This window comes from Phocoena phocoena, chromosome 3 (assembly GCF_963924675.1).
Source record: "Phocoena phocoena chromosome 3, mPhoPho1.1, whole genome shotgun sequence".
NCBI lineage: Eukaryota > Metazoa > Chordata > Mammalia > Artiodactyla > Phocoenidae > Phocoena > Phocoena phocoena.
Genome location: NC_089221.1, coordinates 131,335,016 through 131,358,911, shown reverse-complemented (window position 1 = coordinate 131,358,911; position 23,896 = coordinate 131,335,016). Strand labels below are relative to the sequence as shown.

Below are 23,896 nucleotides of genomic sequence, written 5' to 3'. Positions count from 1 at the left end.
GCACATGACTCATCCCTTTGTCCAGCATACCCATGCTGTATATACTACCTGCCCATTAGTATAGGAAGACCACAAAGCATACATTATAGGGCTCAGTACTACCCATGGTTTCAGGCCTCTACTGTGGGTCTTGAAACATAACCCCTGCAGATAAGGGGAGACTACTGTATATGGAGGGGCTGAATTACACCCATAGTTAGTATTCTCTTGGTTACTCTTCAGGACCATCCCTTTCTGAGGATGACCACTAACACAGCCCTACACACACTCATATATATACACAAGGCAAAGTTCTTTACAGTTCTACTACACTTGCGCCCCTTTCTTTAGCACCACTTTAATAAGCTGTTTCTTATCTCTCCCATGCAATGAGCACACCCCTACTCAACACTTAGTTCCTCAATCCTTCATCTCAACATTTCTCCTGACATGTCAGTAAGCCTGTTGTCAACTGTGGCAAAAATAAACACCTATTTTAAATCCAAATTTGTTAAGGATATATGTGTAGGGCTCACAGTCACCAGCATGCTAAAGCACCTTGGTTGAGAACCACTGACCTATGCTGCTTTACCACAAATCTTACGATAAATGTATCTCTTCCAGTATGTGAACATCCCAGTCAAAATCCTAGATCTGCTCCTGTACCTGACTTCTTACAACCCCACATTTTTGGGCCAATAGACAGGACTGGAAACAAAGTCCTGAACCAAGTTTAGGATATCAGACGTTCAATTTATCCAAAAGAAGTCCACTAATTAATAAGTGAATCTGCCATATATAATGGAGTAGCACCAGGAAGTAGAATTAAAACTGATTTCCTAGTAAGGCCCAATAATCAGCGAGGCGTATGAAGTAAAGGGACAATTCCGTTTACACAGCTGCTCGTTAAAAGCTTCCTACAAAGTGAGACATTCTGTAATGCAAGCCAACTTGTGGAAAATGAAGGCAAGAGATAGGGAACAGACAAGATGCTTCCATATCACTGACAGCGAACAACCGTCTTCTAAAGCCAGCAATTCAGAGCTTTGAAAGACCAAACCTTCATGCCAGTGGTTAAAAAGAAATCTTTATTTTACAAAATTAAAAACATAAATAATATTTACAAGCATCTTAAATACCAGCTTATAATACTTGACACTTTTGAATCATTTTAAATTGAGTTTTCCATAAGCTTTTAATATGCAAGACTATTCCACCACTTCAGTGAGTTACCAGTTTTCATTTCCACTATTCCAAAGGAGTTTTTGGGTTTTTTTGAAATTGTCCATACTGTAGTCATTCAAAAAAAAATACAGTGTACTTTTTAAATGATTAGTTTAAAAAAAAAAAAAATCACAGTCCTGAGCTTCCTACCCCAGTTGTGGGATATTACTCCAAGAGAACCCTATAAACCAAATTCCTTACTGTCCTGTTTACATGTAACCACTATAACTTTTTAAAGACTCACATCGCTGGTACTCACCATAATCCATCTCCCTAACTTCTCCTCAGTTTGCTGAAAAGGAAAGGCAGGGAAAACAGAGAAGAGAGGCAGGAGAATACAGATGACCATCTGAAATCACATTACTGAAAATGTAACAGACTTACGATCCAAAAACCTGCTCTTAGTAGTTTCCTTCGGGATCAAATCCAAGGTATTTTATGAAATGAAAACTTAAAATGATTTCAAATGATGCACATGTGACAGCCAATCTCAGTGGCGCAACGGAACACAGACTTAAAGAAAGTGCTTAACTTAATACCCATTCTGGAGTTCCTTGTGAATAAAGGGTAGACAGATTCTAGAATTTTGTTTTTAAGGAAAGTTTTCATTATCTGGTCTTCGTATTTCAGCACTGAGTAATTCATTTCCACGGAATAATACATAAAGACCAACAAAGTGTGAGGAAAGCAAATGTCCTCAAGAAGGGTCAAAATAAACGAAAAGGAAGGAAGGAAAGGAAAGGTTCAACATCTATAACCCACTTCACAAGACCACCACTTGGTTCCACTTTCCCTTGAAGCCCTCAGCTCAGCTGAGAATCACAGCAAGAAGTCTTCATCCTCAGAGATTAGCAACAAATTTAAAAGAAAAAGAATGACACAGGTAAGAGTTATATACATTTTACTAGTTTGTTTCTGACTTGTCCTGGATTTTAGAAGGTGTCAAATGAGCCATGGATGCTGGTGGCAGGAGGCAACTGGAGAAGAGGCTTAGGGATGAGGAATAGGGAAGACGTGTTTACAGATTCAGAGCAAACTCCCTTCTTCCGGATCTAAAAGACATCTTTTGTCTTCAGTAAAACAAAAGTCTTTCTGTCAACGCTGATGGTAGGTACAGTTTGCTCAAAAGAAGCGTCTTCTCTTGGGGAGGAAGATAAGTACACACAGTCGGCACATTAAGCACCACTCTGGGACCAGGCCCACCCTGCAGAGCCTCGCCGCCGTCACTGCTGCATGTTGTTGATGATTGCCAGGATGCTCATCTTCTCCTGGGCAGAGTCCACATCCTCATTCTGCTTCTGGGCCACTCCCGTGCCTAGGCCATAGAGCCGCCCACAGTACTTGGCATCATCAATACTGTCCTCAAAAAACAACTGCAGAATAGGACAGAGAACCCCTGGTGAGAATCATGCCAAGAGTCATGCCAAGAATCAGGCCAAGCCGCAATACTACTACATCAACACCTCCCAGCTCTCTTAAAGCCTTGAAAACCTAGCCACCTAGAAACTAACTTCATCAAGAAAGGCTCCAAACCTTTCCTACACAGTCTTTTCATGTTCCGTTCTCTCTACATAGGCTCCCCTTTCTGAACAGACTTCCACTTTCCATGAGTTTTTACTGCCAGGATCCCTGTGCTGCTGTTGCTGTTTAATACAACTGCCTCTATCTCCTCCCTTCTCTTTAACAGGCAGTGCAATGGTGAAGAGCTTGAGCTCTAGACTCAGACTGACTCACTGTGTGATCTTAGAAAAATCACTTCAACGCTCCTTAAGCCACGGTTTCCTATCCATAAAATGGGTAGTATAATAATAGGTTGTTATGAGTGAGAAAATGGACAGGAAGCACATACACAGCAAGGTATCTCACCCTTTTGGGCACTACTAGGCAGGATAACTCTCTGCTGGGGGGCGAGGAAGGTTGTCCAGTGTATTGTAGCACTGTAGGATGTTCAGCGGCATCCCTGGCTAACAGCACACAACCCAACTCCCACAGGTTACGACAGCCGAAAATGTCTCCAGACATCGCCAAAGGTACCTCAGAGGGCAAAATTGGGAGCATGGTGCTGCCAGCTTTGTTCTTCTTCCTCAAGATTGCTTCGGCTATTTGGAGTCTTTTGTGGTTCCATGCAAATTTGAGGATTATTTTTTCTATTCCTGTGAAAAATGCCACTGGAATTTTGATCAGGATTACATTCAATCTGTAGACTACTTTGGGTAGTATGGACATTTTGACAATATTAATTCTTCCAATCCATGAGCCCAGAATATCTTTCCATTTATTTGTGTCTTCTTCAATTTCTTTCATCAATGTCTTAAGAGTTTTCAGTAGACAGGTCTTTCACCTCCTTGGTAAAATTTATTCCAAGGTTATTTTATTCTTTTTGATGCAATTGTAAATGGGATTGTTTCATAATTTCTCTTTCTGATAGTTCACTATTAGTGTATAGAAACAACATATTTTTTATATTAACCTTTTATCCTGCAATTTTACTGGATTCGTTTATTAGCTCTAACAGTTTTTTGGTGGAGTCTTTAGGGTTTTCTATATATGTCATCTGCAAACAGTGACAGTTTTCCTCCTTTCTGATTTGGATGCCTTGTATTTCTTTTTCTTGCCTAACTGCTCCAGCTAGGACTTCCAATAACATGTTGAATAAAAGTGGAGAGAGTGGGCATCCTTGTCTTGTTCCTGATCTTAGAGGAAAAGCTTTCAGCTTTTCACCACTGAATATGATGTTAGCTGTGGGACATTTGATAATTAATAGAACTTAGCATAAAATAAGTGGGTAGGTTCACAAATGTGTTCATATTATAGAAATCAAAAGAAAAGCAAATAACTGCAAGGATGAGAGGTGCTAGGAACACCAAGTACACTTCTGAGTGACCTCCATTTCAGAATGCTTCTTTGCCTCCCATATCACATCTAATATACTGAACACATGCATAACAAACAAACCAAAAAAGAAAAACAACCCACTGCTTTCAAGGTGATCACCAACTTCCAAGAGAAACTATAAATTTTCAACAAACCTCAGCCCAAAAAACCTTTGCCTTACCTCTTTCATCCTGAAGAATGCCATTCCCGTTAGCAGTGAGTCTGAGCCTGCCTGGTGCTGCCTTCCAATTCTCTGCAAATCCAACTGATCAGCAACTTCCTGAAGACCTCCCTGGAGATGTAAGGAAAACAAATATAATATTACAGACCCGACTTCTCTACTGGAGTCAACTATGTCTATTCTTGAGTTTACTTCTTGTGGTGACAGGAAGTAGGAACAGGCCATTTACATAACAGGTCTTCCCCAGCAGTATCCCCTTTTTAGCCCTCCAAATGATACACTATGTTATATTCCACTTTTCACTCCCTTCATTCTTTTCTGTATCGTTAGTTTTGTCAGACCTCCGCCCCTGAAAGTCCTCACTGCTGTAAAACAAGGTTGGGGAAATAAATGCCAATCCAATTCTAGATGGCAAACCTCTTATATCAACAATTTATTAGAGGAAGGAGTTCTTAAATTGTCTAGAGCTAAGAACCCCTCTGAGAGTCTGGTACACTGTAGACCTCATTCCTAGCAAATCATACATATACCTCATGTCTCCAACTGTTTCACTAGGTTCGTGGGCGGGCCCTAAGTGAAGAATGCCTGCCTTAGGGTGAGAGTAGCAGAAGGCTCCCTTCGTGCCCAGGTTAAAGACAGTTACCACACAAATCTCTCTGCCAATCAACTCTATATACACCCTGTCTAGCACCATGCTGGCACCTAGCAGGTACTGAAGGACACATGCTGAACAAACTGCAATAAAGCAAAATGACAAGTCTGCATTGTTGTCTTGTCGTCGTTACTACTATTAAGAAAAATATTGTGTACCTTAAGATTTTTGCAACTTTTCATCAGGTATTTCACATCATATATGGATGGGAAGAAAAGGTTCAGAATGTGAAAGAATTCATGTTCCTCTTCTGGCAAACGAGAATCCGTAAGTAACTTAACCATGTAGCCAAAATCATAGCCACTACGAGGAGAGAATGAGGCAGTAAGGTGAAAGAGCAGGAGTTAACAGGCCCCAGCATTCAACTGCTTCATTTCTCAGAACTTATGATGCTACCTCATGTTAGGAACTTTCAGTTTTCCAAAGTAGATTATCCTGTCCTCTGAACTTTCCACTAAATAACCACATAACAGATTAATATGGGAGATATATAAGAGAACCCAAGGGTTTATAAATGGGGGTTTTATTCATCAAAAATTCAAAAGTACTGAAAGGTATGGAGTCCCCTGGTGGGCTAGTGGTTAGGATTTGGCACTTTCACTGCTGTGGCCCACGTTGACTCCCTGTTTGGGGACTGAGATCCCACAAGCCAGGCGGGGCGACCAAAAAAAAAGAAAAGGTATTGAAAGGTAAAATAACTTCTCCTAAGGGGAATTTGCTTTTGAGTACCCAGGAAACTCCAGGCCAGCCATTTAAATGACAAGAAAAAGATGACCAAGTACTTCCATCCTCCCCACCCTCCATCTTTCCACTTGACATATGCCCACTGCAGCCACATGATACAGCCTAGTACTGTGTGAAAGAAACCAGTATGCGCTCCAAAGTGTTTTCTGAAAAACTGACATGTGAGCAACTGTTACCATTTCAACTTTATAACTGCTAGTGAGCAACAAAAGAGCGCCAAGAGGACTGCAAAAATAACATAAGAATTCTTGCTTCCAAAGGAAGAGAGAAACACTCTCTTGAGACTGACCTGTGAAATGAAAGCCATTTGACATTGTCACAGAGAACCACCCCTGATGTCATAAGCAGCTCTGCAAAGTGCAATGTGTCAATCCCTTCCTCTTCATGCTTCTGAAACTGCAGTCCTGAGTTAGCAAGGAGATCTATGGAATCCTGGGAGTACATGTCCTCTCTAAAAAGAGAAGGTGTTTACTTCTTAGCTGCTGGTAAGGTAAAAGAAGTAGTGGGCAACAATATTACCATCACCTTATAAATTATAGAATAAGTATTCTTTTTTTTTAATTTATTTTTTTATATTTTATTTATTTATTTTTGGCTATGTTGGATCTTCACTGCTGCATGCGGGCTTTCTCCAGTTGTGGCGAATGGGGGATACTCTTTGTCGTGGTGCGTAGGCTTCTTATTGTAGTGGCTTCTCGTTGTGGAGCACGGGTTCTAGGCGCAGGGGCTTCAGTAGTTGCAGCACGCGGGCTCTGCAGTTGTAGCTCGCAGGCTCTAGAGCACAGGCTCAGTAGTTGTGGCGCACGGGCTTAGGTGCTCCGCAGCATGTGGGATCTTCCTGCACCAGGGCTCAAACCCATGTCCCCTGCGTTGGCAGGTGGATTCTTAACCTCTGTGCCACCAGGGAAGTCCCGAGAGTAAGTATTCTTGAAATACTTTCATAATTTAAGAATAAATCAATTCATTCCTTCCAGTATTCTAGCAAACACACAAAGTAATCTTACCTGGGACAGAAAGAAAAATGGGATTTTTGCCCCACAAAATAAGTATCTTAATTATGAAAGATCCACATTTTCTCATTATTTAATGAAAAGCAGGACTTCCCTGGTGGTGCAGTGGTTAAGAATGCGATCTTTTGTGTCTGGCTTCTTTCCCTTAGCATGTTTTCAAAACTCATCCATGCATAGCATATGTCAGTACTTTATCTCTCTGTACTGTGCAGTAACATTCCATGGCATGGATATACCACATATAGCCATTCCTCAGATCACAGACAGTTGGACAGTTTCCAATTTGGGGCCTTTATGAATAATGCTGCTATGAACACTCACATACAAGTTTTTACACGGATGTATGTCTTCATTTCTCTTGGATGGAATTGCTGGGTCATACGGTAACTCTATTTTTAACCTTTTGAGAAACTGCCTGTTTTCCAAGGAGGTTGCATCATTTTATATTCCCAATAGCAATGTATGAGAGTTCTAATTTCTCCACACCCTCACCAACATTTGTTATTATGTCTTTTTGATCACAGCCACCTAGTGGGTATGAAGTAGTATCTCATGGTTTTGGTTTGCATTTCCCTAATGACTAATGGTGGTGACCATCTTTTCATAAGCTTACTAGCCATTTCTAAATCTTCTTCGGAGAAATGTCTATTCAGATCTTGTGCCCATTTTATTTATTTATTTATTTATTTATTTATTTACGGCTGTGTTGGGTCTTCGTTGCTGCGCATGGGCTTTTCTCTGTTTGCGGCGAGCAGGGGCTACTCTTCGTAGCAGTGTGCAGGCTTCTCATTGCAGTGGCTTCTCGTTGCGGAGCACAGGCTCTAGGCAGGTGAGCTTCAGTAGTTGTGGCTTGCGGGCTCAGTAGCTGTGGCTCGCAGGCTTTAGAGCACAGGCTCAGTAGTTGTGGTGCACGGGCTTAGTTGCTCCGTGGCACAGGAAATCTTCCCGGACCAGGGCTGAAGCCCGTGTTCCCTGCATTGGCAGGCAGATTCTTAACCACTGTGCCACCAAGGAAGTCCTTGTGCCCATTTTTTTTTTTTTTTTTTTTGCAGTACGCAGGCCTCTCACTGTTGTGGCTTCTCCCGTTGCGGAGCACAGCCTCCGGACGCGCAGGCTCAGCGGCCATGGCTCACGGGCCCAGCCGCTCCGCGGCATGTGGGATCTTCCTGGACCAGGTCACAAACCCGTGTCCCCTGCATCGGCAGGTGGACTTTCAACCACTGCACCACCAGGGAAGCCCCCTTGTGCCCATTTTTAATTAGGCTGTCTTTTTATTGTTGACTTGTAAGAGTTCTTTAAGAGGGACTTTACTTTTTGAGATTCTTTACTCCATCTTCTGCTTGACTACTCTCTCCAACCCCCTACTTGGGTTTGGTGAAAACAAAACTTAAAATTAATAAAATCAGTTAGAAATCAGTCTGTACAAATGTAGCAAATCTAAGAATAACATTGAGAAGTGTCTTAGACACTTACGTAAGGTTGAATTTGAAGTTGAACTGCCAAGTGTTGATTCCAGAAGGATATTCTCCCTTCTCATTCGTGAATGTAAGGCCCAGCTGGATAATTTTTAAAAGGTCAACATTGCACCGTAAAAGCTGATACTGGTAATCTATGGAACTACGAAATTCACCAATGGGTCGCACCACAACACCTGGAAATTCTGTGTCCTAGAAAAGGAAAAAATCTCTCATTGTAAGGTTTCACAAAACACTGAATGCTGGGGGGAAAAAAAAAAACAAAACAAAACACTGAATGCTGACTTGACCATTCATAAATAAAAGTTTTACCTCAATTTATAAAAGTTATGTGAAAAGCCCCAAGCTCAGGCACAAAAATTCACCTTAAAATACTGATTTCATTGATGTATACAGAAGGAGCACTAGAAACATGAAGCTTTACACAACAACTTGGAGATCCTAAGCAGGATGTGAATAGAAGTAGTTGACTAACTCTAGGTCTATTAAGAACATTCTAGGTTCGGGAATTCCCTGGCGGTCCAATGGTTCGATCCCTGGTTGAGGAACTAAGATCCCACAAGCCACGCAGCACGCCCCCCACCCCGCCAAAAAAAAAAGAACATTCTAGGTTCATATACAGTTAATTAGGAACAGTCTAGGTTGAGAACAAAACACTATATAAATAAAAATGCAAATACAGGAAAGTGAAACAGCCATTCAACAAAAGTAATAAATAGCCACATTTGGCTTAAAGTAAAAAGCCTGGAACAAGATCAGAGAGAGTTCTGAATACCAGGCTAAAGACATAATTCTACACCCTCCATAGCAGGAGTTGCAAACTCCAGGCAGCTAACGTAACAGAGTAAAGTGTGCGGGGTATTAAAATGGTTATGAGTAATGGGGACTGGAGCAAACTAAAGGGTACATGCCGCCCCTAAAAGAGGCTCTTGATATCACTATGATACGTGCCTCCCTCCAGCCACTCAGTGTCAGGCAGGAATGTAGACCCTATAATGCCAGATCTGTCCATTTCTTCCAGATACCAGAAATCTGGAATTTAAGTAAGGTCTCTTGATTTTTAAATGTTGGCAACTACTTTTTAAAAACTGCTTTAACACTGCCAGTCAAATTCACCATACCTGTGGAACAGATGTGCCCTATGGACTGAGACAACTTCTGCTTAAAGACTTGCAGACAAAAGTAACATCATAAACACTAGATACTAGAGGTTATATCCTTTTCAGACACACAGGCTACCTTGATGTTTCATAAAAGCAATATAACCTTCCATCATGTTTAATTTACCATGGCTTTAGTATAATCATTTCTTTCAAAAATCTCCCATTAAATATTCCCTAAGTCCATACGAGAAGGTGAGTCAAACAGAGTAGAGCTCTTTACCATGGCAATATAACTGTAACTGAGCACGATTTCTCGGATCTTCCTCATCTCTTCTTCTAGATTGCTGGCCCAGACTTCACAGATGACCTGGCTGTTCTCCACAAGTGCCGCAGGCATCCTGAAGAAACTTGAAGTCGCTTTCAGCTGACTATGTTAGAAAGGACTATGTCAGTGGTTGATCTGATCTACATTCAAAAACACATTTTGAAATCACATTAATTTACATACTGGCATTAAGACATTAACAAAGATATCAAAACAGTATTTTACCACCACTTCATCAGCTTAAGCTAAAACATTAGGACTATTATATTTATTCTCCATTTTACGATGAGGGAATCTGCCTTTGTCAAAACAGACACAAACACACACACACACTCACTCTCCCTCCCTCAGTTCTTTAACCTGAAGAAAATAAAATTACTTAAGAAACATGAAGAAACTTTTGCCCAAGCTACCCTTTAGCACAGAAATGAAACCATTGCCCTAAACCAGTTTTTGAGCCCTCTCCAGACTACCTAAAGACTAAAATAGTCCCCTGTTGACACAAATATGCCCTTACCATGACTTTCACATCACTTTGCACAGGGACCAAATCATGGAAACATTTCTAAAGGAATCACTTTAGCCAGTTTAAATGTACTGGGATCTCCAAAAGCCTGAAAGAATGTGGACCTGAACTCTCACACTGAAGTCCTAACACTATACGATGAATATGGACGTGGGACTTGCCCCTCCACTCCCCCAAAAAAGGAAATTCTTTTTCCGGACAATCCAAAAGTCAAATACAACGAGAGGCAAATAGATCATGAAGTGAGAGATGTAAGTTGTAAAAACCAATCCCAAGTTGAACAACCACAATGAAAATCAGAATTTATTAATGTCTACTTTTCAACATACAATATTATAAAGAAACTAAGTATCAATTCAACAATAAAAATAGAGAAGACAGCAGGTATAAATAATTCAACCAGCAGCAGAATGATTTACAGTGTATATTCTGGGAGGAAACTGGGGAGGCAACAGTATTCTACATGATAAAACTCAACATGGTTCAGCCTCAGAGCAATGCTGTTATTATAGCAATGATACGCTTAGTTATAAAAAGACAAAACAGAGCTTATCATAAGGGGATTTCCTTAAAACGCAAGCCCACGCACAGATCCTCAACACAATGTAAGAGTGGGCTCCAGCGCATATATTTAAGGAACAATTCCTAGAAAGAGTAAAACAAACCTTTGCTTTCTACTTTCAAGATAACCAGATACAACAATAAGAATCTGGATCAAAACAAAATTGCCATTCTCAAGTGGCATCATTTCTCTGAGACACTTCTGAGAAAACAATCTATCGGTTTGTCACCAACCCTTGAAGATTCCATTTATTCAAGTTACTCTACATTTTTACAGATGCTTCTCTGAAATTATAGTAGACTTACTGTAATTATTCTGAAACTTAAGTAGACTGTGGTAGCTTCCTAACAAATATGGGTGAACACTTCTTAAAGGCAGAATCCATTTCTTCTCATTTTTGTTCTATACACAATGGGCATGAATGAAAGGCATGCAGATGAAGAAATCAAGAACATCAGAAAATGGCAGAAGTTCAGACTGAGTGTGTAGTAAATTCCCCTATCTGACCATAATTAAGAAAATGTTGGGGGAATTCCCTGGCGGCCCAGTGGTTAGAACTCAGCTCTCTCACCATAGGGGGCCACAGGTTCAATCCCTGGTCGAGGAACTAAGATCCCACAAGCCACACAGCAAGGCCAAAAAGACTAAAAAGAAAATGTTGGGTCTCAGAACTTTAGATTCTAAACCATGCTTAAGGTTTTCCCCTGCAAAAGGGCATAAAACCATTTCTATGCCCATTAATGTTAAATCAGTACCACTTTGCTTCCTTATTTCCCTAACTGAAACAATGCACTCCCTTTTTGGTGTCACTTTAAACACAACCATAAACTACTTTAGGGGAAGTGGGTTATCACTAATTGAAACATCTCCATAAAAGCAAAAGCAACTAAAGGGACTCAAGCAAAAAATGTCTCTGGCCTCCAAGCAGCAAAGAGCAGACTTAAAAAGAGGGCAATTAGATATTTACATCCAACCCTTAGAACAAGGCTCCCCAGCTAAGAAGCTCTTAAGGTTTTATCAGAAGAACTCAGGAAACAATATGAAGAGGCTCCCTCTCGTCAAATAAAATATGATATGAACATCATTATGGATAATTACTACGATGCATCACGACTTTTCAGATAGAGATTTAAATCCAGGAGTTCATAATGAACTAAGAAAATAAATTTACTTGGCCACCATTGGAGAATGCTAATGAATGGACTTATTTTTAAAAATACGTATCTTGTCTTTCCTACATAAACTGTAACCCCAAGTAACCAAATAGTTGAAGGAAAGTTTCTCTTTATAAAAGTTGTATAAAGAAAAATAAATAGGGAATGACAGACTATCACCGTTTTGTAACCCCTAACGAACTTAGAGATCTGGGCGATAATCATAATGGCATTTATACGGAATTTCCAGAAAAGGCAACTCTATAAAGGCAGAAAAGACTACATGGTGGGATGGGACTGAGAGTTATATAAATGGGAATGAGGTATCTTACCTCATGAGGTGACAAGAAATGTTCCCAAACTCCATTAAAATGATTATTGCACAACTCAGTAAATTTACTAAAAATCACTGAGTTTTACATGAAAATGGGTGAGTTTTATAGTATGTAAACTATATCTCAATAAAGTTGTTAAAATAATCACTAGGGCTGTAATCATCACAAAAAGAGACCACCAGGTATTATGTGCCTCAAAACAACACATCACCACTATGAAACAGTCTTGACCAAAAAAAATCTAACTTGAATCTGACCAAGCCTCTAGATTTAACTACCAATGTACAGAAAATACAGACAGAGAAACATATTAAATGACACCAGAGAAATGCAATCAGCAAAATCCAGAAACTTCTAAAGGAAACTAGAGAACCCAGCTTCTTCAACAAATAAATTACAAGAAATAAAAGTAAAAGACTCTCAGGAGACCTATCAGTCAATCAAAACATACAGACCTAAATTAAACCCTGCTCTAAACAAGTGATAGGAAAAAAAAATTATAACATTTTTGAGACAAGTAGAAGTCTGAACAGTGCCTGATTTGGGTATTTTATTTCAGGGTTTTGTTTATTTTGCTTTTTTTTTCTTTCTGGTGTTATACTGTGGTTATGGTTTTTTTTTTTTAAAAAGAGTTCTTACCTTTCAGAGATAATGAAAAAGAGTTATAAGTGATACAGTATGAAATGCGGGGTTTACTTCAAAATAACAGTGAAGAAAACTCTCAATAACTTTGTACAGTACTATCTTTCTCTACATTTTACAGATAAGAAAACTGAAATGCAGAGACAATTTTAAAAGGTAGTGTCCATGGCTTCCATTTCCAAGAAAATTCTTTTCTACAATATAGGGGTTGGGGATTAAGAGGTACAAACTATTCTGTAAAAAATAAGCTACAAGGATATATTGTGCAACACAGGGAATATAGCCAATATTTTATAGTAACTGTAAATGGAGTATAACGTTTAAAAATTGTGAATCACTATGTTGTACATCTGTAACTTATATAACACTGTACATCAACTATAATTTAAAAATTTTTTTGGATTATTTTTAAAAGCTAACCATTGTTATACATATCTGACAAACAAGGAAGTCAAAACCAAACCAGTGGCAAAACATTTAAGATATTCTTCCACCAAACCCGTACCTAGGAAAACTTGCAAGCCCCAAATGTAGTGCCACACAATGAAAAGGAATCACATTGCACACATTTAACTTAGCATAAATTACTGGATATGCTAGCCAAAAAAGAAATAATAATAAAATAATACTGGCAATTCTGCCTGCCACTTTCCACTCAGTGAGCACATGCTCCAGTATGAGCCTAAAATGGGGATCACAAACATACCATTCCCCTTGGTTATTAGTCTTCCTCCTTCTAAGCCGCTCAGAGCCAGCACTGCACAGTGCACCTCACAGTGCAGAATGACTCTATGCCATTCACTTATGTTTATTTGTGCATGGCCCCTAAAGGTAAACCTAATTACTCTACCTGGGTTACAACCAAAGAAATAGTAACAAGTTTCAAAACAGAAGGAAAAATGACTGTGCTGGATTTACTGAGAAACACTATGGCCACCTCCAACTCCACACCTTCCTAAGGAATTTTTAAGGATAATTTTGGTTGCATGCACTGCTTGCCTTGCAGGCTGACTTTAAAACTTGACTGCCACATGAGCTACTCTACATGAAAGCAAAATACAAGCCCTGATACCTGCTGTTTCCCAGTACTACACCGTATAAGAAGGTCACCCAGGAGTTACTGAGGTCTCTGCCCTGCGCTCATCTGTAGAACAAACTGTGCAGTTCGCCCCCCAATGATCTACAGTGGAAACTTCTCCAAAACAAAGCTGCTTACTAACCCAGGAAAGCTCTGAAGAGCAAGTAAATGATAAAGGCAACCGAAAGCTTTCTCTGCAAGCAATCCAGAGTGCCAGACCTTGCTGGAGAAAAGCACGTTTTGGTTTTTCTGATTGTGTTTTGTTTAAGGCTAAGAGTACAAGGAAACAATAAACATCACTTCCCCATTCTAGACGACCGGACAAAGGCTTTGCCGCGCATGGGTAAGATGGAAAAGGAAGTAGCAGCACTTCAGAAGAAATGGCAGCCGCTTGCAAGAGGGTTCTTTCTATCCACGGCCGCGGGGGCCGCAGTCCTTCATCCCCGCCAAACACAGTATCCCAAGACACCACCCTCGACCGAACCGCAGTTCAACCAGTTCTCCAAACCACCCATGGGGCCCAGGCCTGTGAGCTGGCTCCTCCAGAGCCAAGAGCTCGGGTTCATAAAGCCACCGAATAGCAAGGAAAAGTTGCGGGGACGCAAGAACCAAGAAGGAGAAAGCCCGCAAGGTTCCAAAGTCAGGTCCTCTGACTCACACCGTCTCTCGTCATCCTTCTCTTCCTGTTCAGGATCACTCTCCCTCTTCAAAACACCCTCATCCGTCTCCTCCTCCTAACTCCCTTTCTTTTTTTTTTTTTTTTTTTTTTTGGTAAAACGAAGATTTTTAAATTGCATGCCTTAGGGACAGAGAGACCTAAGTTCGAAGCCAGGACACGGACGAGCTGTGTGGCTTTGCATAAGTTACTTAACCTCTTTCGTGCCTCAGTTTTCCCTTCTTGTAAAATGGGTCGTCTAATGGTGGTGCACACCTCGGAGGACTGCTGTAGGGGGTAACAGAATGAAGCATATAAGGTGCTGGCACATATCACTAGAATATTAATATCGTGTGCTAGTGGTGGTTATTATGACTACTATTCGACGGACCTCTTTCTCTTTTCACACACCCTGTCCCTCTCGCACGCTCCCACTCCCCTTCCTCCCGCAGGCCCCCGATGGCCTCCCACACTCTCTCATCTCACGCTCCTCTCTGATAAGCGGGAGCCCGCTTACCCTGACCGGCAGGGCCCGCGAAGCGCGGGCAGACGGGCTGGCGGACAGACAACCCGGGAGCTGCGTGACCCGGCGCTCTCCGCCCGCTGCCCCGGATCGGCTACTGGAACCGAGCGGCTCAGTGAGATGAGCGCCCTCATGCCCAGAGCGACCTTACGCACGGCCCTCCAAACAACCTGGCCGCACCGCTCTACCCAACCGATCCTCCCGACTCGCCTGCTCCCTTCGCGTCGCTCCAGGCGGGCGCGCGCCTGACGCTGCCTGCCCCTCCCCTTCTGCGCGCCCCGGCGACTCCGTGCGTGTTCGCCCAACCTGTGAGCTCGCGGGAGCGGCGCGCAGGCACAAAACCAAGAGGGCGCCGCGAAAACGGCGGGGCGGGGCGACCTCAGACGACGCAAGTGAAATACGGCCCCCTACGGCCTTCGCTGGGTTAGTTTCGCTGGTTCAATTCACCGGGATCACTGCTCCTCCATTTCGGTTCTACTTCTGTGCGCTCAGAGGGGGCGTGGTCTAGAACTAGCCCCCCCCCGTGACGGGCGTGGCCTATCTGAGGCCGAGGAGAGGGCGTGGCCCGTCTGACCAAATCCTCCAAATTGCAACCTCCCCGTCTACCTTCTTTGAAGGGCCATTAAAATCGGCGGAAGCTGAGTTGGGAGGAGGTTCGCTGGGGGAGGTCCTGACCGCTTCCTTCTGTACTAATGCGGCCCCCTGGACCCTTCACTTACAAAACCTCTACCATACGGCTTCCTTTCTGGCAAACACTGGTTTGGGGGTGGGGCAGCACCCCGAAACCGAGTCTGGGTGACGTCAGCCAAGGCCCACCTCCCCCCTCCGAGCCTCGGGGAGCTGAGCGAGCAGCGTTACCATAGCAACCGGCCCGCTAGGGTCAGCTCGAGTTACAAAGAGGATGCAGCCTAGGTTGGGGAGACGCAGGGCGAGCGCTGGCGCCCTCCCGCTTCCCGAGAAGGTCCGAGACCCGGCGGACGCTAAGCGAGCTCGCCAGATCTTCATTGCGAGACCAGTGGGGTCCAGGCCTATATTAGGAGGTTCCTTCAAAGCTCCCACCCGCCCTCCTATTCAATGTGAATCCTGTTTGGAAAGAGAGCTCTTCGCCGACGCCTGACCTTAGCAGCGTTTGTTCTCCAGTGGTGGGAGAGAAGACAAAGCACTGACTTCCCGCACAAAGCTATCAGTTCCGGGCCGCCCTCCTAGTCAGCCGCGCAAGACCTCCACCCTGTCCCTAAGAGAAGGTGCGGACTCCCCAGAGCATGGCTGTGGTCATACTCCTTGATGCCTTCCCTCGAAAGGGGCTGTTAAGTGGATAGCAAATTCACCCCCAAGTCCCTGCACCTTCCTACTTTTAACCATTTCCCCCTAAAGAGGCTCTGCAAAATCCTACCTCCGTTTCCGAGACTGGAGGCAGGGCAAGTCTTCAGCGGCAAATTCCAACCTGGATTCCCAAAATCTAGTCTCCAGGGACGTGAACCACCCCCCACCCCACCCCCAACGCCATCAAATGCACTTTCTGAACACTCCTCCCATTCTCCCCTTCACATGAGCGTCTGTCTCCTTATCTGCAACATACAGATATGACTAACTATATCAGCGGATGTTTGCGTTAATAAATGGAAAAACCACCCCACACTGTAGAAGATATATAAGTGTATTCAATAGATAATTGTTTCTGGCCTGTCTCAGTTTGTTATCCCCGAGCTATTCAGTGTTTGTTAGCTCTGCTGCAGACTTAGCACTCTTGTCATTCTGTTCAGCAATACTGTGATGGAGAAAGCAGGTAAGCCGCTCCCTTCCCCCTGTCCTGTGAGTTTCTAATATTCTGTAATCCACTCTGAAATTACATTCAGGAGAGCGTAGGCCTATCAGCAGCTAGTCGCGTGAAGAGCAGCCTGTTTTTTCCTGCAGCACTGGGCCTGGTGTGCACCGGAACAATCAAGCAGGAAACGTACCCCATCTCCTTCCCCCTAATGCACCCTCACCCAGAACTGATTGTTCATTTCTCAGGTCACTGAAGACAAGGGTAACACAAACACAATGATGGCTTGTGTTTCCAGAGACCTTGGAGTGTCTGTTGCAAACAATGGATTTTATGCTGCTCTTATTGCAAAATTAGAACAATTGTGTAAATCACTGATTCCTGATGGGAGGGAGGCCCCAAACAAATAAGAGGGTAGTTGGAGTAGAATATATTCATTAATACATCACATTCGAAAAAAAAATATTGCTTGTGAACTACAAACTATAGAAAGTAAGGCTTAAACATCTCCTCAGCTGGGAGAGTACAGGTTTTAAAAAACCGAGGAACATTGGTTGTAAAACGGGTCTCCTTAAGAACCAGACAGGGTGATTTCCTTAGCCAGCAAAGCCTTTCCGTTATTACCAATTCTAAATAAACCTAACAAGATGAATTTCTTAAACTGGAATATGTACAGGAAGATAAAATCTAAAATACATATTTGGGTTTGAAATATTTCGAAAATAGAGAAAAAGGTAAATGCCTCCAGGCATATAGTACTGCTATATGAGCCCAAATCTCAAAAACCTTTATAGAGTGCTGACACACCTAGATGCCTGTCAGCTGATTAATTCCATTCCATTACAGTACCCACTGCCCCAAGCTTAGACAAGGTCTGTCACTTTGTATGATGTTTTTTTATCAGATAATATATATATACATCTTTACATTCAACTGAAGATGCATCCAGCTGTCTGGTTTCCTTGGTATAGTTGGATAAATTTCCTGCTTTTGAAGTGTGTTGTCCGTGCTTTTCCTACATAATAGAAAAACCTTCTGATTCTTGACAATTATCAGCAGAGCATCAAACTTCCCCTAAATGTAAAGCAAAGATCATGTTTCATGACTAAGCATTTGAGTATTATTTTGATCTTTTTATTACAACCTGAAAAACCTTCTGATCTCTGATCTAATCAGAGATCAGAGTTCATTTTTTAAAATCCAGAAATAGGTATCATTTTATTTGTATCTCATGTGATTTTCCTTCTCCCTTGGAGTCTACTAAACTAACAACATTTCAAAATCTACCAATAGTAATCATAAAACTTATTTCCACAGCTGAGAGGGTCCATCAAGGTGTCCTAACTAATAGGAACTTCACAATAATTAAATAATTTTAGGTTACCCGGCTCCCAAAGATAGGACCAGGATTTGAGTCGTCCGATTTCCAGTCCAGTATGGGATTGGGTGTTCGTCCAATCAGTTGTGTTTATGGTCCATTTGCTATGGGCAGGGCTGCATTTTGGCACTGGAGGATGCACTAGTGAATGAAATTGATATGGTTCCTGGACTGGTGGAGCTTAACATTTGGTGGCAGGGACTGACAATAAAACAAGTAAGCAAGCATTCAAGTAAGAAATAAAAGGATAATGAAAATTTTGATAGCCGTCATGAAGGAGACTAATGAGGTAAAAGTCATGGAGAATAAATGGATTGGGGGAAGATATAGGCAATTACTTAAGACCTCTCTGAGAAGGTGGCATTTGGGCAGAGATGAGAAGGACAAGAAGGACAAAAAGAGAGAGAGAGAGAGAGAGAGAGAGAGAAAGAGAGAGAGAGGGAGGGAGGGAGGGAGGGAGGGAGGAAGGGAGGGAGGGAGAGAGAGGCATGAGCAGTTGGGAGCAGTAAAAGGATTAGAAATGAGTTTTCTGTGTTAGAGGTAGTGAAAGGCCAGGGCAGCCGCCAAGGGGTGGAGCAAAGGCAGTGTCTCCACAGGAAAGCAGAGGCCCCGTGAGCCTAAAGGCTGGGAGGCCTTAAACTGCACTCTGTTCAAAGTGCATCAGGAAACCCAGAAGGATTTTACTTACAGGAATGACCTGATCCAATCTATGTTTGTTTTTTGGGTTTTTTGGCCACACGGCATGTGGGATCTTAATACCCCGACCAGGGATTGAACCCATCCGTGGCCCCTGCACTGGAAGCGCTGAGTCTTAACCACTGGACTGCCAGGGAAGTCCCCCGATCTATGTTTTTAAAGATTACCTTAAAAAAATAAATAAATAGGGACTTCCCTGGTGGCGCAGTGGTTGAGAATCTGCCTGCCAGTGCAGGGGACACAGGCTCGATCCCTGGTCCAGAAAGATCCCACGTGCCGTGGAGCAGCTAAGCCTGTGCACCACAACTACTGAGCCCATGTGCCACAACTAGTGAAGCCCGCGCGCCTAGAGCCCGAGCTCTGCAACAAAAGAAGCCACCGCAACATGAAGCCCGCGCACCACAGCAAAGAGTAGCCCCTGCTCGCCGCAACTAGAGAAAGCCCGCACATAGCAACGAAGACCCAACACAGCCAAAAATTAAATAAATAAATAAATAAAAGATTACCTTGACTCTCAGGGTCAGAGAATGGAGTAAAGGCAGAGACATCTTAATTTTTTTTATTTGAATTACAGTAAATTTGATAAGAAAAGAAAGCTAGCTTCCCCCAGGCATGATAAATATGTTGCCTATGGAAATATTTGATGACAACTTAGGTAATTTTATTAGGTGGGTCTGACTAAGAGTTATTGCCACTACTTCTTTCGATTTTTGTTACTGTGAAACTCACCAAAGCTGCTAACTGAATATTCAGTACTTCATAAAGAAGAAAGTTGATCTCTGTCTGTACAGAGCAAGGCAAACAGAAATACAAGCCAATGGAAAGAGAGCACATCAATATAGCTAAGAGTAAAACTTTTATTTTGGGACTCTCTAGTCACTTCTAAAGCTCTCTTCTCTAGCTGTCCCTTCCTCTCCCTGTTCGTGAATGTAACAAACCCATCTCTGGTGTTACAGCCAGATCTCAAAATCCCCTGTGATTTTTTTTTTTTTTTAATGTGACCAGTGTTGAGAATCTTGTTTTGGACTTCTGTAACATTCTGTCATTTTCTAGGAGCAATGGGACCCAAAGGCATCAGAATATCTCTGAAGTTTCTAACCAGATGTGTTTGTTTGTGGGATAAGGGATATATTCCAGAAAAATTGGTAAACACAGTTATAAGTCTCAACTCCATTAGAAATAGAATGGGCCTCAGAGATCCTCTAATCCAACTGGCTCATTTGACAGATGAAGAAACTGAGACTCAGAGAGGCCGAGGTCACAAAGCTGGTCAGTGGCAGTGCTCAGTTTGAACCCAGATCTACCTTCTTCCAGGATCTCATGGCCTCTCCTCCTTTAAAGGAGATCAGCTAAGGGAGGGGCCATCTTACACAACCTTGAAATAACAGGAAAGCTAAGCAAGTCCTCAAAATTACAACGGAGAGAAAACCCAGAGGACCAGAGAGATATTCTCGCAAGCTCTACTGAGAACCTACTATGTGTGAGAGTTATTAGAGCCATGAAGATACATAAAGCTCCTATTTGACCTGATTACAGAAAAAATTACCTGCTACTCTAGGGAGTGTTGAACACATAAGCTAAGAAAGTTCAGAAAGAAAAGAACAAGTGATTTCCCTCGTGGTGCAGTGGTTAAGAATCCGCCTGCCAATGCAGGGTACATGGGTTTGAGCCCTGATCCGGGAAGATCCCACATGCCACAGAGCAATTAAGTCCGTGCGCCACAACTATTGAGCCTGCGCTCTAGAGCCTAGGAGCCACAACTACTGAGCCCACGTGCCACAACTACTGAAGCCCGCACGCCTAGGGCCCGTGCTCCGCAACGAGAAGCCACCGCGATGAGAAGCCTGTTCACCACAGCGAAGAGTAGCCCCCGCTCACCGCAACTAGAGAAAGCCCACGTGCAGCAACGAAGACCCAACACAGCGAAAAATAAAATAAATAAATTTATATATAAAAAAAAAGAACCAGAGGCAGAGTGGTGGTCTTGGACAAGGAAGGAAATTCTGGGTGGGAGGATTAGTATAAGCAATTACTTGGAGGTAGGCATGACAGGAAATAGAAAAAATTTTTCTGTACATAGCGATCAATAAATATTTGCACATGACAGTGATGCTTAGAGCATAGGAAAATGGGAAGTAGTGAGGAATAATGTTATATGAGAGGAGCTAGATTAAGGCGGGCCTTGGAAGTGAGGTAGCAAAGGTTTGATCAGGGCATAAGGCAGACTTGGATGGCCAGGAATATATACATTATGCAAATATCTGGAATATTGAAAAAAATATTGGTATCTCTAAAAGGAGAGATGATGAAAAACAGGAACAAGTTGCACAAAATAAAATTTGTAACAAACACTGAATGTTTACTGAGCTTTGTGCTGTGCAAGGAGTTAGTCAGGGAAGGATCACTAAGATATGGTCCTTTATTGGCCACATAAAGTATGACACATCTAGACACCGGGACAGCACTCAGCCTTAAAAAGAACATTGTAGCTCTTAAAGGTACTATATGGAACAATCTCCATATGTGCGTGCTAAGTGAAAAGAGCAAGGAGCGTAACAAGCATATATGGTAAGCTGTTTCTAAAGATGGGGAGATATATATGTTTCTATTTACAGAGACAAGCTCTGGATGGATATACAAAACACTTGTCCCAGGGGTTGCCTCTCGGGAGAAGTAGAGGACTGGGAAGGAGTAAAAAAAGACTTGCTTTTTACTGTACACTCTTTTGACCCTTTTGTTTTTTATATTAGACATTATTACCTGCTCAAAAATAATTTTTAGAAATTAAAAAATCAAAGCTCACTTCTTTTTCAAAGGTCTCACCTTTTTATATCACAGGTCATCCTGTATTCTAATTTCACCTGTTTCAAAGTGTAAACTTCACCTCTCCAGGGGTTCCTTTCCTGCATCTAGACTGAACAGTAGTAGTTGATACATCTCGCCTCCCTTGGCTGCCCTCAGCAGCAACAGAAGCAATCAAACATGAGAAAATGAGGCCCTGTGGTCCATGTCACCTCCTTATTCACTTGAACTGCCCATCTTCTGCCTTCAACATGATCTGACACCCATGCCTCTTATCGAAACTGCCTCCTAGGGGACCGTGACATTTTCTTAAGTTGAGGAAGATGCGGGAAGTTTTTAAAAAGAAGAAAAACAAGCCCAGAGGTCAGTCAAGTGTGCTTTTTCCAGCTCTGGCTTGAACTGTGCATTTCCTCTCAGCTTTCAGGAGATGTCCTTTGGCAAGAAGGGCGCTTTTGTCTCTCGTCAAAACAGACCCAAATTCTTTCTCCCGTCACGTGCCTGGCCGGAGCCAGTAGGCTGCTCCGTAACATGGTCGCCTTGGCCAGCCTCCCAGCCTACCGACTAATAACAGGGTGAGGCGGCAGCACGGCGACAGCAGCTGCCAACGTCGGGGCTGAAGGAAGAGAACGCGGCCTTGAGCTGTGCCAGGACCTTGGAGGAGCTGGGAAACAGCCCACTGCAGAGGTGAGCGGGAGCTGCGGGGCAGGGAAGCTGGTCGCCAAGGTCAGGACGCGTCCAAGTTCACTTAAAGAAAGGCAGAGCATACCCTTCCCACCTCTGCCACCTCTCTGTCCTCTCCACTTACAGGGCAGGTGAGATCTGCCTCTGAACAATGTCCTGGGATGTTTTCTTAGTACACAGAGTCCCTTTCTGTCTCACTAATGTCTGCCGTCCTCTGCCCATGTTTGTATAATCTACCTCCTCCTCCGTAGTCTTGTTTTTCTAGCAATTGACAGGTAATTCTGTCAAACGGACTCACTTTGGCTTCAAAACCACATGAAAGAGAAAATCCCAAATCAGAACTTGAAAATCCTACTGGAAAAAGACTGCCAGGAAGCAACGGTGGTTGAATTGCTTCTCCTCTCTAACCTGCCAGGGTCACCTGGAAGGGATGGGGTCAATTACAACAGTCTTAAAAGTGCAAAGGCCCCAGGGCAATGTGGGGACTAGAAGGTGGACAACCATGTCAAAGCTGTTTTGATCGACATACCGGGATTTATCAACAGATGCTCCACTTTCAGACTCGCTGATGTCCTGGTAGTAGCTCAGGAAGGACCCACGGAGGTTACCGAGGGAGAGGAATACAGTGTGTGTAGATGGGTGTGAACAATGGGCCACTGGTTTTCAGGATGCTATACAGGTCTTTGGGGGCATAAGGCAAGCAAGACAAGACAGAGACTTGTAGGGTGCTTCAGTTTCATATGCAATTCCAACTAACTTTCTCTGGTTGGGATATAAAGATTCAATTCAATTTGGTAAAACAAATGCTCTGAGCGTTAGCTTCTAACCTCAGAAAGGTAAGTGTGTAGTATATAGGAAAAGGTGCTGAAACGTTCAAGAGCAAATGTTGGACACATTCTGAGGGCAAAAAATAAGGCTTTTAATTCTTTTCCCCTTCTTTCGGTTATTCAACAAATATTTCCTGAGTGTCTGCTACATGCCAGGTTTGTGTTTGGTACTGTGGATCTCGTAGTAAACAAAATAGGCAGGCTTTCAGCTTCACGGGCATGCAGTCAACTGGGGCAGTAAATCATAAAGGGTATAAGTACCCAAGGCAAAAGCAGTGAAGGGAGCATTGCTAAAACTGTCCAAAGGGAGTACTTTTTGTCTCAAAATTCAACCTTTTCCTTCATGCATTTTACCTTCTTGAATGAGTATCTTTCCCCCCTGTAAAAGTCTCACATACGTACAGACCTTGGGCATAGCAGTTCCTCGAAACCCTCTTCATCAGAGGCTTTAAGCTAGAGGCAGGCTGTTCAGCTTTTCCCAAGAATACAAACAGCCTGAGAACAGAGGCTGAAGTAATGGGAGTTTCAGTCCTCAGGAGAGAAGTCCTGTCCCGTATGAAATAGAATTTATGCTATTCTGAAAACACATGTGGCACCAGGCAAAGTGTTAGGAAGCCTGGATTTTGCCAGAAACTGTGTGGAGTTTGGAACAAGTCAGTTCTGCTATCTAAGCCTATCTCTTTAGCGATAAAAAATGGAAGGGGT

At 42.8% G+C, this 23,896-nt stretch overlaps 1 protein-coding gene across 2 annotated transcripts; it reads right to left on the bottom strand.

Annotated features, from left to right (window-relative positions):
* Positions 1–2,087: 2,087 nt before the first annotated feature.
* CNOT8 (CCR4-NOT transcription complex subunit 8) lies at positions 2,088–15,212 on the bottom strand. 2 transcript variants are annotated; one of them, XM_065874004.1, is made up of 7 exons: positions 15,037–15,212; positions 9,523–9,707; positions 8,138–8,331; positions 5,944–6,105; positions 5,069–5,213; positions 4,259–4,369; positions 2,088–2,576 (listed from the first exon to the last, which is right to left on the bottom strand). In XM_065874004.1, the coding sequence occupies exons 2-7, from the start codon at positions 9,637–9,639 to the stop codon at positions 2,427–2,429; spliced, it is 879 nt and encodes a 292-aa protein (XP_065730076.1). In that variant the 5' UTR covers positions 9,640–9,707; positions 15,037–15,212; the 3' UTR covers positions 2,088–2,426. The 2 variants fall into 2 exon arrangements, with proteins under 2 accessions (XP_065730076.1, XP_065730077.1); XM_065874005.1 differs by lacking the exons at positions 5,944–6,105; positions 15,037–15,212 and having other exon boundaries at positions 2,427–2,576; positions 9,523–9,639.
* Positions 15,213–23,896: the final 8,684 nt, after the last annotated feature.

What these genes read in the sequence shown, in the direction of transcription:
- CNOT8 (XM_065874004.1), bottom strand. Translation starts at nt 9,639, where the DNA reads ATGCCTGCGGCACTTGTGGAGAACAGCCAGGTCATCTGTGAAGTCTGG. An exon ending in AAATGGCTTTCATTTCACAG is followed by an intron (nt 5,214 to 5,943) that starts GTCAGTCTCAAG and finishes CTCTCCTCGTAG; the next exon opens with TGGCTATGATTTTGGCTACA. An exon ending in AAAGTTGCAAAAATCTTAAG is followed by an intron (nt 4,370 to 5,068) that starts GTACACAATATT and finishes TTACATCTCCAG; the next exon opens with GGAGGTCTTCAGGAAGTTGC.